The 15,630-nt window shown below is 37.5% G+C and overlaps 1 protein-coding gene across 1 annotated transcript in view; it reads right to left on the reverse strand.

Annotated features, from left to right (window-relative positions):
• The window catches only part of LOC131987059 (protein diaphanous homolog 3-like), a 181,712-nt gene that overhangs the window by 119,496 nt on the left and 46,586 nt on the right, over nt 1–15,630 (reverse strand). Inside the window, exons 16-17 of the mRNA XM_059352207.1 lie at nt 15,253–15,576; nt 13,017–13,131 (exon numbers count right to left, since the gene is read on the reverse strand). Of these exons, the coding sequence (XP_059208190.1) occupies nt 13,017–13,131; nt 15,253–15,576 (439 nt within the window). The remainder of the gene's footprint in view (nt 1–13,016; nt 13,132–15,252; nt 15,577–15,630) is intronic.

Genomic DNA, 15,630 nt, shown 5'->3' on the forward strand with positions numbered 1-15,630 from the left:
CTGAATATATACTCAAGACCAGATATTACGAGTTGTATAGCGAAAAGGAAGGCAGGCTCCACATATCCCTCAATTCCCACTTGCCAGTGTCTCTAAAACATTCTGTGATTTTCACCCTCTCTTCTTACAAACACCCACAGGAAAACCCCGGCTGTACATGTTTTATCTCCCTCTATTGACACTGATGATCTCAAAGAGCTTCTCCGGAGGCTATCGGTGAAATCACACAATCTGCTAAACTTCTGAGAGCTGTCAGCATTCTCTCTGGGCGTCCACTCACAACATTTACTTGTTTGTTTCTCCCTTTTTTTCCTCTTTCTTATTTTCTGTTCAAATAAGAGGAAATACAGAAGAAGAAAAAAAAGAAGTGGTGTACGTTTCTCTCCCTTGCCTCTTCAAATGTTAGTAATTAAAACTATATGGATTTCAAAGAAGTAATCAGTCCTATGATTTTGAAAATAGTTAATTATTGTTAATTACTGTGACACAACAGCCACTTCAAAAGCGGAAGTCATTTGGGGCTTGGGAGCTCTGTGTACATCAGAAGTTTGATTCAAATTGTAAGGTTTGATCACAAAACCATTCCCAATATATTTCTTTTATATATATATATATATATATATATATATATATATATATATATATATATATTTATGTACTGTTCGGTTTATTACTGGCTGTTTTTAATGAATGTGTATCATCCAACCATTACCATTTTGTGTTATTTACAACAAATTCTTGGTCTTTTGTTGCCATCAGTGGACACAACTTTTTGTCATATTAAAAATAGGTACAGCAAAAAGGAAAACATGCAACTTAAAGTCTTACTATTTGTTGCATTTATGATATCTAAATATTGCTCTATTGATCTGTGATGGCCATTACAAGATGCTAAAGAACCATTCAGGTCTGCCGGTGGAATTTACACGGCTTTTTTTTTCCTTCCAGAGGGCGTAGCGGGCTCAATTTTAGTATAGTGAAGATAATATGATGTGATGATAGAATAAGACACTAGAAGATCTAAAGAAGATCTAAGGTCTAAGATCTGTAGAGCCCAAGCATGGATGCCATGTTGGGAAGTTGTTGAAAAATCGCTACGAAGTTAGGCTATTTTGGCTATTTTCAAATCGGTCGTGTGACCTCTGACATCATGCTTTGTGAATGAAAATATGCTCTCTGTGTTCCCACAAGTCTCCTCTTTACATCCATGCCTACTATACTGATAACATGCAGTTTAAGACAAAACCCACATAGGTTTTTCATGTTGTACAAATTTCCACCTACTGTAATTGAATGATATAAAATTATGTTAGTCATCAGTAGTAGCCAGTTCATTGCAGGGCATTTCTTGAGTCTCAACCTCATTGTATAAAACAAGCCGCTGTGACCTTTAGGATAATCACAGCCTCATGAAACTTTACAACTACAAACTAGAGACCTAGAGCATTCAGAGGATGTTCAGCTTTCCTAGGTATATTGACAATAAGCAGTTTGAAGAAGACAAGTGTTCGTCATCCATTCGCTTAAGATACAGAAATCTCCAAAATGACCAAGTTTTTGAACCCAAATCACAGCATGGATTCTTCTATGTTGTTCCAACGGTCTTCATATATCGCTGTTATATTCTGGAGGGTTTTTATGACCTTTTTATCCATTCCTGGTATGAATAAAATTGCATTATTGAGCACCAGATGTGTGTAGCAAATGGTATCAAACCAAAAATTGCTGCAACAACTTATGGGACATAGTTGAACATGCAGCCAACACTAATGTTATGACCCTTTATACACCATAATAGGTTTCAATAAATAGATAAAAAATTCATTAAGTCATATTTTATTAGATATTTTTGACCAGAACAACTTGACACACGGTGCTGAGCTGCATCGGAAATTAATTTTCAGGTTTACAGCTTTCAGATGATGTTCACCACTTCTATGTGGCATTTATTGTTGACCTGCTATCTCCCCCTTAACATCCACTCCCCACAGCCATCAATTCTCAAAAAAAGAAAGGACACCGAATGGTAATTGGTTAAAACAAGGATTGAGGGTGGACATTGACTGATAACATGTAAGATTCTAGATTTTTTATTATTTTTGAATAACACAGAAATTTAAAAAGGATTACGTTTCATACCTTATTAAGTTTTCATTTTTTCATGTCTCGTTTTCATTATAAAACCAACATATAACTGCTTAGCTTCTGAATTACTCGAAATGGCAACCATGGTTTCAGTGTTGGCATCCAAAAGCTGCCTTTTAAAGTTACCAGTTTTAAGGTTTGGCTTGAATATGAATACAACAGAGAAATAAGACCTAATTTATGTTACCTTTACCAATTAATAACTAGCCCGATGGCCTTCGCCATGGCATTAACCTCAGGCAATGAATATAAAAATGATTTAAAAAAAAGAAAACATAAATGTCATCAATAACTATTTATATGCTTCACTGCAAAGAGCTTACAGCAAGGCCACCAACAGACTTACCTTTTTAAAGAATTCCCAATACTGAGTTTGCTGTCACCTTGAGAGTACAAAATCTGAACACAGCCCACGCACTCCTTGTTAAAGAAACAGGCAGTGTCAGGTGAGATGTGTTTAGTGGTCAAGAACTGTACTCCAGTCAGATAGTTTAGTCCGGTCAGGCTGAGGGTGCTGACTCAAGAACTGTGTTTTTCTACCCCTTCGTGGATACATGTTTGGAGACTGAAAATTATTAAATTCAATGTGTTGAAAACATCAAAATACTCACAGCCATGTACGAACGGAAACTATAAAGTGTTAAGAGTTCTTAATGCCTAAACTAAAAAAAAAATGCTATGTCTGATTTATCTGCATGTAACAATTTCCCAAAATCTGAAATTAAATCTGGAGAGCAACTCAAACTGGAAGAAGAAAGTTATGAGTGAAAGCAAAAAAAACAACAACTAACCTTTGGTTTCTGTTCCAGAGCGACCATGAAGGCAAACCATGCAGCAAAGCAAAGAATTTGAGGGAAAAGCAAGAGGAGAAAGGGAGAGAAACAGAGACAGAGCAAACAAGAGAATGAAGAAAAGCTGGTTAGCGATGTTTGAAGTGAGCATTATTTCAGACATTTTGTCAGCAGAGAGACAACAGAAAGCATTGGACTAAATATAAAGCAGTGTTGCAGTCTATAGAGAGACATTTTGTATGCATTAACAGAAAAAGTGTCACTGTTATGAAATTCAAATAAAGAACTTGTCAAAAGTAGAGTTAAAGTTTCACACAATCACAGAGAATTATAGAATCTCTAATTTTGTCAGTTCTTTGAAATTGTCTCAATGTTCTACCAGTGGTGAGTGATTTGAGTCACCAATGACATTAATAGTCAATGATGACTGTCTCATCTCAGGTCAGAGCCTTCTTTTCTCACTTAAATAGAACATATTATACAAATTCATTGCCCTCATTGCATACATTAATATATTGACTTGCACATGTACAGACCTCGTCTGTCACATTTTTTATACATGTGTTAATGTGCTTTGATCTACATTGACAGCAGAGTTTGTAGCAAAAAACACTTGTAGTGTGTAGAATAAAGTTCCAAGGTTGAAGAAAGAAGATTTTTTTATTCTGACTTGTGTCTGAAGGAGCAAAAAAATTCCACCAGCTTGAAACATGTAAAACAATTTTCTCAGTGATTCAAAACTCTTTGATGCATGTGCGAATATTTTCTACCAAAATAAACTCAACTGCTTGAGTCCTTGTGTGTTTTTCAGTAAAACACTTCCATAAAACAGAGCAGCGATGTCTCATGAAAGTTAAGACATCATCATAAAAATGCAGATTTCCCCCTTTACTGTTACTCACTACACGGGTCAGCAGACAATTTGTTACAATGAATTACAATAGTGCTGCAGCTTATGCCACATTCCGGGTCTCTCTCTTTTGAAGTTCCTTGATGAAGCTCTAAGAGGAAAGATTCCTCTCTACCCTTACGGGCTCCACCCTCAGTATACGAGACAGTAACCACAAAGACTGCAATTAAAGCCCTTAGATGTCAAGGGAACATATTAAAGCTTAGCGTTCAAAGGCAGACATTGAAGCATCATTAGCTATGCTTAATTTATAATCAGTGATTCACAATGGAACAACGCTCACTCATGGATCTAATGCTTAACTTTAGTTAACCCCTCACTATTCATAGTCCACCTGAAAGCTTTGTGAATGACTTCTGTCATGTGGCACCACCATGTGATCAATGCTCAAAGAAAAACTTTAACACAACCTTTTCACAGCATAGTAAACAGATGTGCGAGCAGCAACTACTGTATGTTTGCAGCTGAGAGTTTTTTTTTGTCAGTTAACAGGAATTATTTAGCATAGACCAAACAAAAAGCTCAAGTTTTCGCTACAATTGAAATCTAACGATCATAATTTATCATGGGGTTAGGGCTGCACGATTTGTAAAAAATATCTAATTGCTATCATTTTGACTGGTACTGGAGTTGTGTTATGATTCACACTTTTTGAGGACATTATCATTATTGCAGAATTATTCATTGTTTAATTAAAAACTGATTTAAAAAGAGATGGTGTGATTTTTTTGCTGCACCACAGTACTTGGTTCTGAATGGTGCTTTAAAACATATGTGTGTGTTAGGGTTGTCAAAAGTATCGATATTCAAAAAAGTATTGATATTAAAAACGTTGTATCCGGATACGATACTCATTTTTTTAAAAGTATCGATTGTTCTAATTGTTATTGTTTATTGTATTTATTTATTTTTTTGCACTACCCCAGACCTGAAGCTTGTTATCATAGTTGCAGTTTCTTTTTGCACAACTGTTTTTTATTATAAATATTTAACCTGTGGTTCTGTTAATTTTAACATGTTGCATTTTTCTTGTTAATAAAAATATTTCTGTTAAATTTTGGGGTCTTTGTTTTTATCCTGGTGGTATCGAAAATGGTATCGAGTATCGAAAATTTTCCTATCGAGTATCGGTATCGAGTTGAAAATTTTAGTATCGTGACAACCCTAGTGTGTGTTGTGCTGTAGTGAGGATGTCTGAGCCATCTTAAATAAGAAACGTGTAGAATTTGAAAGTTAGAAGTAGAATTTGATTGAAGCATGTTTTCACTGGTTTAAAAAATGACAACCCAAACCCCCAGATTCAGGTGGTTGTCTTGGAAACTTAAGGAGGATAAGGACACATTATTTGAGAGTGAATGTGTGACAGATATGAACTATTTTATTAAATATATTAAACTATTTTCCTGTCTGGGGATTGCTGTCATTGGGCCTGAGGAGGAAATGCAACAAACAAAACATAAATATTGCACTAGACAACATGACATCATGTCAGAGTTTACAGGTCCCATTATCTATGCTTATGGGGATTTAATCTGTATGTATGAAATAAACTCATAACCTTTCAGCAGTCTACTATCGGAAGACAATAACATCTCGGGGAAGCAGGAGCAAGTAGGAGGAAAGTGAAGTGCATGCCTGGAGTTGCATGGGCATTAATTGACCAGGCCCTGACAGGGAGAGCAGAGAGAACGAAGCAGGCAAAGCTTCAAAACTGTGAGGTGAGGTCAGAAGAAATTAAGAAACATGGATGTGTGTGCATTTGTTGGCGGGTGGGCTTAAGTCATGGTAGTTATTTAATCGTAAGACCAGGAAATTTAGTAAACATTGACACTGTGGTTTCTCACAAAACTGCCTATCTCGACCTCTTGTCTTAGTAAGTGGCTTTAAAAAAGCATCCTGAGCGGTCAGAAGACGACTGTTTAAAGAGCTCAAGCAATGGCAGCAGCACAGACAGTGGTACTAGTGGCTCGATCAAGTCTCCTAGGTCCAGAGCATGTGAATGAGCACAGGCAAGCAAAGAGCGCAACTAGGAGGATTTGGGATGGAGCACAGAATGGAATTGTTTTTTTTAAACTAGAGCGTTGGCTTATCCCCAGCTCCAATATCGCTCCTTTAGCGTTTTCACCGTGCACTCAAAGCATGCCTGAGCAACCCTTCCCTGTTCTTTTTTCGGGTCTGCATTGCCTATGCCTGTCACTTACAGTCACAGTTAGGTCTACAAATGGGGTTGAGAATGATTACTGTTGTGATAATGTATAGGTAAGGGTGAAGTGTGTGCATTTTGTGTGCGCAGTGACTCCGGTTTATGTATTTTGCACCCACACAATCTTCTTTCAAAAAATGCATGTTGCGAGCTCGACAGTTTGACTTTTTGGTAATAGGCGGCGAGTGATCGTAATGGATCGGGTGAAATCGGAGTTCAGTGCAGAGTGATACTGAGCTGAGTCAACAGTTCCGCAAGCAAGGAGTGAATATTCTTACCGCTTCACTCTGCTCTAGTCAGCTCAAAATGTTAGCATGAGAAACAGTGAGGGGCTGGCTATGTTATGTTTCTTTTACAACATTCACAGACTCACTCTACACATTCTATTTCTCATGCTTTGAAAAGTTGATGGGAAGTTTTATTATTGTGTGAATGCAAGCAGAGAAAGACACGAGCCTACAGCTGTTTTATCTCACTGAAAGCAAGCTGTCCACTTGCACGCTTTGGCTCTCGCAGAACAGCAGCTGTGTTGTAAGAGAGTGCAGAGAGGGATGGACAAGTAGAAAGTGATACAAAAGAACAGCGGGGCAGGATTTGGATTCCCTGTCTTAGCTCCCAGTTAAGGAGCACTCAAAAGCAACTGCACACTAGATCATGTACGGACGAAAAGCATCATTGCACTGATATACATGGCTTAAAAAATTCAACCACTGACCACATCAGTGATCACATTAAGCTTGTACTGACCACAGCCAGTGACCGTTAAGGCTAGACAGTTAAAGTTAAATCACAATAAGACACTCCACAGTAACCTGATACATTAAAATTTTTATTTAGTGAGTTAATAATTAAATAGTAAATAATTAATATGTGGATATTATTAGTTATATTATATCAGGAGGGATAATCTTCTCGATAATGACTTAAAATGTTTGCGTTGGCCTGCAAAATCATCCTCTTCAGCTTAAAAATTTTGAGATGCTTTGGATAAAAGTGCTATATACAGTAAGTGCAGTCCATTGGTTACATAGAAGTTAACCTAAATTTAGCCGATAGTAGCCAATGATTATGTGGTTTTGTTTTGTTTTTTGTCTGGCAAACATGTTTAAAATGTCTTTGTCTGGTGCAAACTTAAGTGTGTTTATGTGTGTTCATGCACGTAGGTGTTAATGAGAAAAGCACTTCAGCACACAGGCAACCCATTTAATTGTACATAGGATGGCTGAAATAATTAACAGGACAGGAAGTGTGCCCTTATTGTGCCCTTATTTCTAATGAGTGAGAAAATAGGAAATCAACATTTTCCTGCAGCAACGTACAATCCTATCTAACCACCGGCAACAAGTAGTAGGTCACAATAAGGCTTAATATATATTCCCTGTCTCTCCTCCATGTCCTCTCACAGCATGTACTTAATATATGTTCATGCAGCATGTCTCACTGAAGCACACAAAAAAACACTGTGTGACAGCTCTAATTTCGGCTATATAACCCTTGAAAATTCTACCAATATTTAATTTATTCAAATAATTATGCATTGCACACTTTTCAAGTGTACCAAATGAACTTTGAAATCAACTAAAATTCAGGGGGCTGCCATGAGTCATAATACAGCTACCATTGTCGTTTCTGTGATGAACTGGCAGGATACTGAAATTATGTTTGAATGAAATACTGAGATTAAATTAAATTTCTCATTTAATTTTTGCTACCTGTTGTACATCTCTAAAGGTCATTTGAAAAAACTCAGCTTTCACAAAGGACTCCAAAATTCCAACAATGTACTAGCAGCATTCCCCACTAAAATGATCTATCTTACTGAGCCTAATTGGTTTTTTATTGAATCCTAACTGGAATGTGAGCTGCATATAAATGTCCTTTCATTGGAACTTGGAATTGATTGGAATTTTAAAGGTTAAAAAAAATCCAACCAGAGATGCCAAGTGCACAGACATCTACTGTACTACGGCCTGTACTTCAACATTAAATGACTATTTTGCTAAACATGTTCACAGGATATGGTTATGACACAAAATGTGAAAATCCATCCATTTATTAAAATCAGGGGCTATGTGAGGCTGTAAAGAGAAATGATCGCTTATTATACGACTTCTAAAAGGACTGCTTTTGGTCATATTAAATAGCTTTAGTGGACAATATTTAGTTTACCTTGGCTACTCAACAGAAAAGTTCCATAGGCTGATGAACTAGCATTACACAGCTACCACCAATCAGTCAAGTTGCGGCTTAGTTTCATGTCTGCCCAGACTCATATATTGCTGTTTGTAGGGACTTCCGAGACAACCTGAAAACAGAAAGTGCAAAAATAACTAAGACTAATTAACTCTTAAGTGCTGAAGAGTAGAGGAAGATAGAAATAGTAACTACTGAATAGAAGGGGAAAGAGTTTGAGTCAAGGTAATACATATAAGGGCTTTACTTAACCACAATTACTATAACGCCAAAAACAACTAATCAGACAATCCCTCACTCCAGAAAACAATCTCTCTATTTTTTATAAGTTTAAGAAACAATAAACAATATAATATAAGGAACAAAAATTACCTACATTTTAGCGGGACTCTTTTTTAAAAAATATGACTGTTTCTAATGGACTTGAAAAGCAATTTACGGACAAAATCGACTGCTCTGTGCTGCTCTTTGGAGACCTGATAATTAAGGGTTATTTTGCCCAAGTCAATAAAAGGAACCGATCTTGCCCATGAGTTGTTTCTCACCTGAAAGATTATAAGGAGACAAGTAAAAAACAACTTTGCAAAATTGTCTGTCAAAGAAAGAGATACCTTGTATAACACTTTCTATAAAGCCCATGTCTAATATGCAATATAAATATACCTCTGATGGGTTGTAATCTTCTTATAGCACTGTGTAATTATAGTTATAAGCATTCTTTAGCCTTCATAATACTTGTAACGATAGTTACGATAATTGATGGTCACTCACTGATATTGTTTTTGTAAGCCCATGTCTATAATGCATGATGGACCTACCCAAACCCTATAATATCACATTAAAAGCGTGTGACAATTATAATACACTATGATTCTTGGGGGGGAAATCTCAGTGAGTTACCAGCAATTATAAATACTTTTGATACTTGTCATTATTAAATGCTTTATTATGCACTGAGTTATTGTTATAAAGCATCATGAATATTTATAAGCAATTTTCACTCTAATTATATAGTGCTATGAGCTGCTTGTAATGTAATATAGAGATGGGCTTCATTGAAAGTGTAACTAGAACTTCTACCTTGGATATAAACTCAATGGTATGCAACCTTTCAAAGACTTTTGTGATAACACGACATTGACAAGCAATTTATAAAGTCCATTCCAGGTTACTTCATTTGACCCGCTCTAACATAGAAAAAAGGCTGTCACTTTTACTCGGCCTAAAGTATTACCACCACAAAAGCTACTCTGTGATAACTATATTAGTCCAAAGACAATTACCTTACACACATTAAAGTGTAACATGCTCTTATTGTTTCATCCCTAATTGAAAGGTTCCATTCATTTTTATTGATCAGGACAGGACATTTGCAGGACATCTGTATCAACTGCCTACAGCTAATGAGCAGAGACTTGAGAGGCGAGCACAGAATTCAAGTCAGTATGGTGTTAATTAATTTTTTTCACCCTGACCTGCTTGCTGAAAAGTAAAAACACCCATTTAATGTAATTTGCTCACTGAGGAGATGTGTTAAAGTGGCACTGACCCTTTGCCAAAAACCAACATCCCACTCTGAATAGATAAACAGCAGAGCCATAAAGGATACTGCTGTGAACAGAATGTCTACTTCGTCAAATAACTGTTCCACTCCTCCAATGCTGGTTGCATGTGTGATACCAGCCTTCTCTTTACACTAATAAAAATAAAAAAACATCACCTTATTTCTATTTACGCTTGATTAAGTCAAGGTCTGCCAAAAATACTACAGTGGCGTTCTCAAAACAAACTGTTCTGAGTCCCCATCCCAACTCAGCAGTTTGTGTACAGGATGGCAGGTATTCTCTTAGAAAACAACAGCAAGAGACACAAACATCACGAAGAATGAGGAAGTTTCAAGGGATATAGATGAATATTTAATAAGAAAAACTGAGTGAAAACTGTTTCATACTGTGTCCTTTTTAATGTTTAATGCTGATCCAGATGCTGCTGCTCTTAAGTGAGATGAAACATGATGCTACATGGCTGTGTTAATAAGATGACAAGCCCGCATGCACACATATAGGCACACACGTACGCTCAGTGACACACAGCGGCAGCAGCAGCAACTGGGTTCAACAGCTCGACCCAACAGTCGTGCTGCTATACAACCTCCACCGGGACAGGAGGAAACAGGCTGGAACACAGCTAAGAGAATGGACTCTAACCATGAGAAAGGTTTGAGTTAGTCAAATGTTTCCTGCCTTTCTCTGCAAATCTAAAATACATTACCCATGAGCAGTAACAAACCAGGCGGTCTGCATACAGCAGAGCAGCAGTGCTCTTATGTGCCTGCTTGCATATGATGAGAAGTGTGTTTCCTGATTACTGTAAAATATAGTGCTGTGTGCAGTCTCTGGGTCATTACCCTAACAGAGAAGTACAATCATCTGCTGGTGGACATCCTTCCTTTGTCCTCTCTGGAGACACCCTGCTTGACTGTCTGTCTACCTGTTTGCCATTTAGATTGCCTCCATTATTCAACACCTTGACGGTAGGGAACAAGGGTGTACTGGTGTGTAGGGGGGTCTTGTGTGCCTTGAGAGGTGCAGCATAGAGTTGTGACAGGTAGATAACACCTGGATGAATAATTCAAGTTGGCATAAGCTGGCTGAGTCGGTGACAAGACAAGAAAGAAAACACAAGACATGTGAATAAATCATCAGAGAAGGGACTAATAGACCACGCACAGGAGAGGACAAGACTGATAACATCTCATGCTACCTCCTGCTCTAGCTTTAATCATTCCAACAACCTTGTACATGAATATTCCAGATCTTGCCAGCCATACTAATGTATAAAGATGTAACTGTATAGTGTCTTATCATGCAGCATTACCACCAGGAATAGTCAGAATAGCTCAACAAAATCCACAACACCATGGCAACCCTGGAGACCCTGATGTAGCAAGGACTGCAGAGTGCTAACTGATATGTTAGAGACCAAACTGAAACTGCTAAAAAGGGGGAAAGGTGTGAGATGTAAGAAACTACACATTTCAGGAAAGAGTAAGATATTTCAATGCTGTTTGACTGTCTGAATGTTACTCAATAGTTTGGTCAAGAACTGTACTCTTACATTCTATTTCACGACAGTTAGTTCAAACCAGCAAATTTGATTTTTTTTTGGTGGTGAAGCCAAATAAAGGATTTTCTAAAAACTCCATAAATTGTTCTTGCTTATTATTGTAATAAATGGTGCTTGTAGATCTGAGGGTTCCATAAAGCAAGTTTACCAAATAAGCCAAGCTTATTTTGTTTATTTTGCTACATTTACAGTTTGTCCGGTTCTGTAAAGCATATTCAACATAATTCCCTGCTGCCATTATAACTGAGCTTGAACCATGTTGAATTTGCTTTACAGAACCATCCATTATTCTTAACTGCTTATCCAAACTCGGGCCACAGCAAATTAATTTTTAAATCTCAATAATATTTGTAGAAATATTATATTGTAGAAAATAAATATTAAAATACCATAGATAAATAAAACATAAATAATTAAACTACAACTAAAACTGATAAAATAGACTCTCAGGCTCTGTTAACAAAAAAATGCACTGAGATTAATATTTTTCATTATATTATTTTATTATTAAAATACCATCTAAACAGCTGGATTTTTTTTTTTCCGGCAATTCGTACTGCCTGTCAATCATTAGCAGCATTACTTAAAAAAAAAAAAAAGTATGTAAAGGACGATATATCGAGTCAAGGAAAAACTATCATGTCCATTTAATATATATATATATATATATATATATATATATATATATATATATATATATATATATGGGGGCGTTTATATATATATATAACAATAAGTCGATATAATAATTATCGTGACAGGCCTAGCAACATCACACTCAAGGTCATTCTGTTGTACTGAATATCATCACAACAGAATCACATCCACAGTGATATACAGTTCATTAGTACTTGCTCCGTGTAAAATTGTTCATGTGAAAGAATAAACAACATTGATGATGACAAAGTGCTGTGATAATTGTCATATTGTTTTGGTCCATATCTCCCAGGACACCTTTAAATAAATGAGGCATTGAAAAGAAATCAGCACTCTAGTCCATTTAGCTTTAATAAGACCTCTACCTAAGCTTAAAACAGCAGAGGAAATTGGACCTAACAGAAATAACAAATGAGTGATGTCTTCTGTCATGCATATCTCGAAATCAATTCACTGAAAGTGATAAAAAGCAGTTTGTTCCCTAACAGTAGCCCAGATAGTAGGCACAAGCTCTCACACACTTGCCTCTATATTTTTCAAGCAATTCCTCTTGTGCAGAATGAAGACACTTAGCCAATTACTCCCAAGCAGAGATGCAAGCATGCACACATGCTTAACTCAAAAACAGAAACTCATTCACATTGTTCTTCCTTGTTTTACCACTCCAGCTCAACTGAGAAACCCTGCCATGTTCATTGTCGCAGTACACTGCAAATTTAAGCCAATGTGTCACAGTCATGAGCCAGAGAGTTGGGACAGAAGATGGAGGAGAAAGTGAAGTGGAGAGAAAAATAGTAGGTGCTCAGAAAAACAATAGTATGGAATACTATATGTAGGAATATAAGTGTTTGGAAATGTCACGAGGCACACCTCTGTAAAAGTAAGGCTTATTGTATTGCTTTAGAAATATATATTTTTAAAGTGCAGCAGTCAGGCATCAGACAGATAGACATTAAATAAAGTGTATAAAAGAATGTAGTGGGAGTCTGACCTGTTCTTTGTGATCCAAAAGTAAGAGCAACTCTACAGAGTAATTCTGGTTTTGCATATTGGTTCTCATCAGCCTGCACCCAGAAACAGCTCTCTGACATTTCCTGGGGTCGAATCTGAAAACAAGCATCCACAGTTCAGCACATTTAGTCAACACATGGCTTAGTATTATACAGATTATAAAGGCCACAAAGGGAAATGTCATAATATAACAAAAACACATCATTTAAATCAGATATTAGTCGCATCTTAAAGAAACAAAACTGAACTTAACTTACTGCACAATAGTTCTGACAGTTGTCAAATTAAATACACATATATCGACTATTTACCTGCCAATTAAAGTGCATGTTTGAAATCCAGTTCTTGTTAATCTGTGCTTGTTACCCATGCTCAGTTTACACTTGCCACAATCTTTTTGTTTTTTTATCTTTCCGCCAAATAATATAGTTAGGCACAAAAGAAACATTGCACACCAAGGCCCTAAGTCAAATGTTTTTTTTGGGCAATGCTTTGCCATAATAACCATGTATTGATGCAGCAGGGGCACAAATTGGGGCTGCATGCTCCATCCCTGTGGTCTCTTAACGAAGGCTCATAATGATGTTTGTACAGGCTTGTCCATTTGTCCATTTTGAAATGAAAAGCCCCACATGGAAGGAATCATACAAGCTGGCATCCAGCAAACTTCGAAAGAAAGAAAATCTAAATTCAACAAGATCTGGCAAAAGATCCCAAAGTTCCTTCACCTCAGCCAAGTAGGGGTGAAAAGAAGATGTTACCATCATGCTGCCTGCTGAGAGAGACAGACTGGCTCAAGCTGGGTTGCCATGTGGGACTGAGCAAAACCCGTAAGTGCCCAAGGATGCCCGAGGGCTAAAGACAAGAATCGGCTGCCCGTTCCCTCCAGTACAAGCATTCCCCTGGCCATCAGAACCGTCAGATGGAATTTTACATTTTGCACATTGTGCACTCGTACTCCTCCACCAACGATGCAGATTTTTGGAGCCTCTTCATGCTTATTGTTTATCGTTACATATTTTGGTATTATTTAAAACATTTATGCTACAACTTGGTGAACCAAAGTCAGGCTGAAATGCTTGTGAATTTGGGACTGAAGGTCCCACTGGAGTCAGGTGAAACTTGGCACTAATGGGATACTCTTGTGGCCCTGTACCTGCTATGTGTGTAAGCTGACAGCTGTTTGCTAACACAGTACTTATAAGAAAGTGACAAGCTATGTCAAGGCTTTACTGCTGCTAGGTTGTTTGGGGGTCTTCCTGTCAAAAATAGTTTTGTCACTGAACTCTAATCATTAAATTATTTAGTCACTCTAAACTGGGCTGAGCCGCTCAGTAAGAATGGAAAGTTTGATGTCTTATTACTGAAGAAGTTTCCGAACAGCTTTGTCCCAAACATAACCATATGTGGAGGTCCCACACAGCTGTGCCAAAAGACAAGTCGTCCACATGTCACTTTGCAATTTCAAGCGTATGGTTTAGTTTGCTGAACACCTGTACCGATGTACATCTGAGATTAAATTATTAATCAAACCACAAACTAATATCACTTATGGTGTGATTAATATTGCTCTGCAGAGAACAACATCTGTAGAGGTACCACCAAGGCTGCTCTGACAACAGCATCTGATCATCTGTTATTTTCAATTATTACTTGGTTGGCACAGAAGTAGGAAGTTGTTGTTTAATTTTTAGAAAAACATCTGCAATGTTCAGGCGCTGCCAATAAACATCAGGAACAAAGGACCAAAGAGCAGAGAACGGCCACTATAAATACCTGGCCTAAATATTGTTGCTTTTCAAAAACTTTTTGTTTGGGAAAAGTTTATAATCCGCAACGGTAGGAAAACATCTCTGATATCTCTCTATATACTACATATACATTTATATACCAAGTCTTACTATAATATAATCTTTATCATGATATGAAATTACCTATCAGGAAAGGAGATTTAAGCTATATCTCCCAGTCTTAATCTGGAATAATACCAGATATCTGTTAAAGATCAATTCTAAAATTCACTTTAATCCAAATACTTATAGGCATGAATAAATCCATTCATTTGTGAAACTTTAGGTGTTGAACTTTGTTAACTTTGTCAGTGAATTGTTGATATGACTTCTTAGTATTTTTGAGCCTTTAGTTAGCAATATATTAGACTGCATCGTATGTAAAAGTGGGTGGCTAAATATTAGAGCCACCTTGCTGTGTCTTACCTTGGACCAGTTGAGGCGCTTCATGGAGGTCTCAGGCTTGAATTCCTTCTTAGGCCTGAGGCCATAAGGCAGCTGATGGTGGGTGGGGGAGCCTAGACCACCCCCAAACCCTAGAGGGGGAGGAGGGGGGGCACCAAAAGGAGGAGGCACTCCAGGTGGGGGAGGTGGGGCTGGACAACCAGGTAAGGGAGGCGGAGGAGGTGGAGGAGGGGGAGCTGGCATCCCGGGTGGTGGAACAGGCGGTGGAGGGCCAGACGGTAAGGCTGAGGGAGATGATACCAGTCCAGCATGGGCAGGGGACAGACCCACTGGTACAGCTCCAAACTAGAAAGAAAGGGGGGAAAAAACGAATTATGTGGGAACAAAATATAAAAAACA

The sequence above is a fragment of the Centropristis striata genome, chromosome 2 (assembly GCF_030273125.1).
Source record: "Centropristis striata isolate RG_2023a ecotype Rhode Island chromosome 2, C.striata_1.0, whole genome shotgun sequence".
Lineage (NCBI taxonomy): Eukaryota > Metazoa > Chordata > Actinopteri > Perciformes > Serranidae > Centropristis > Centropristis striata.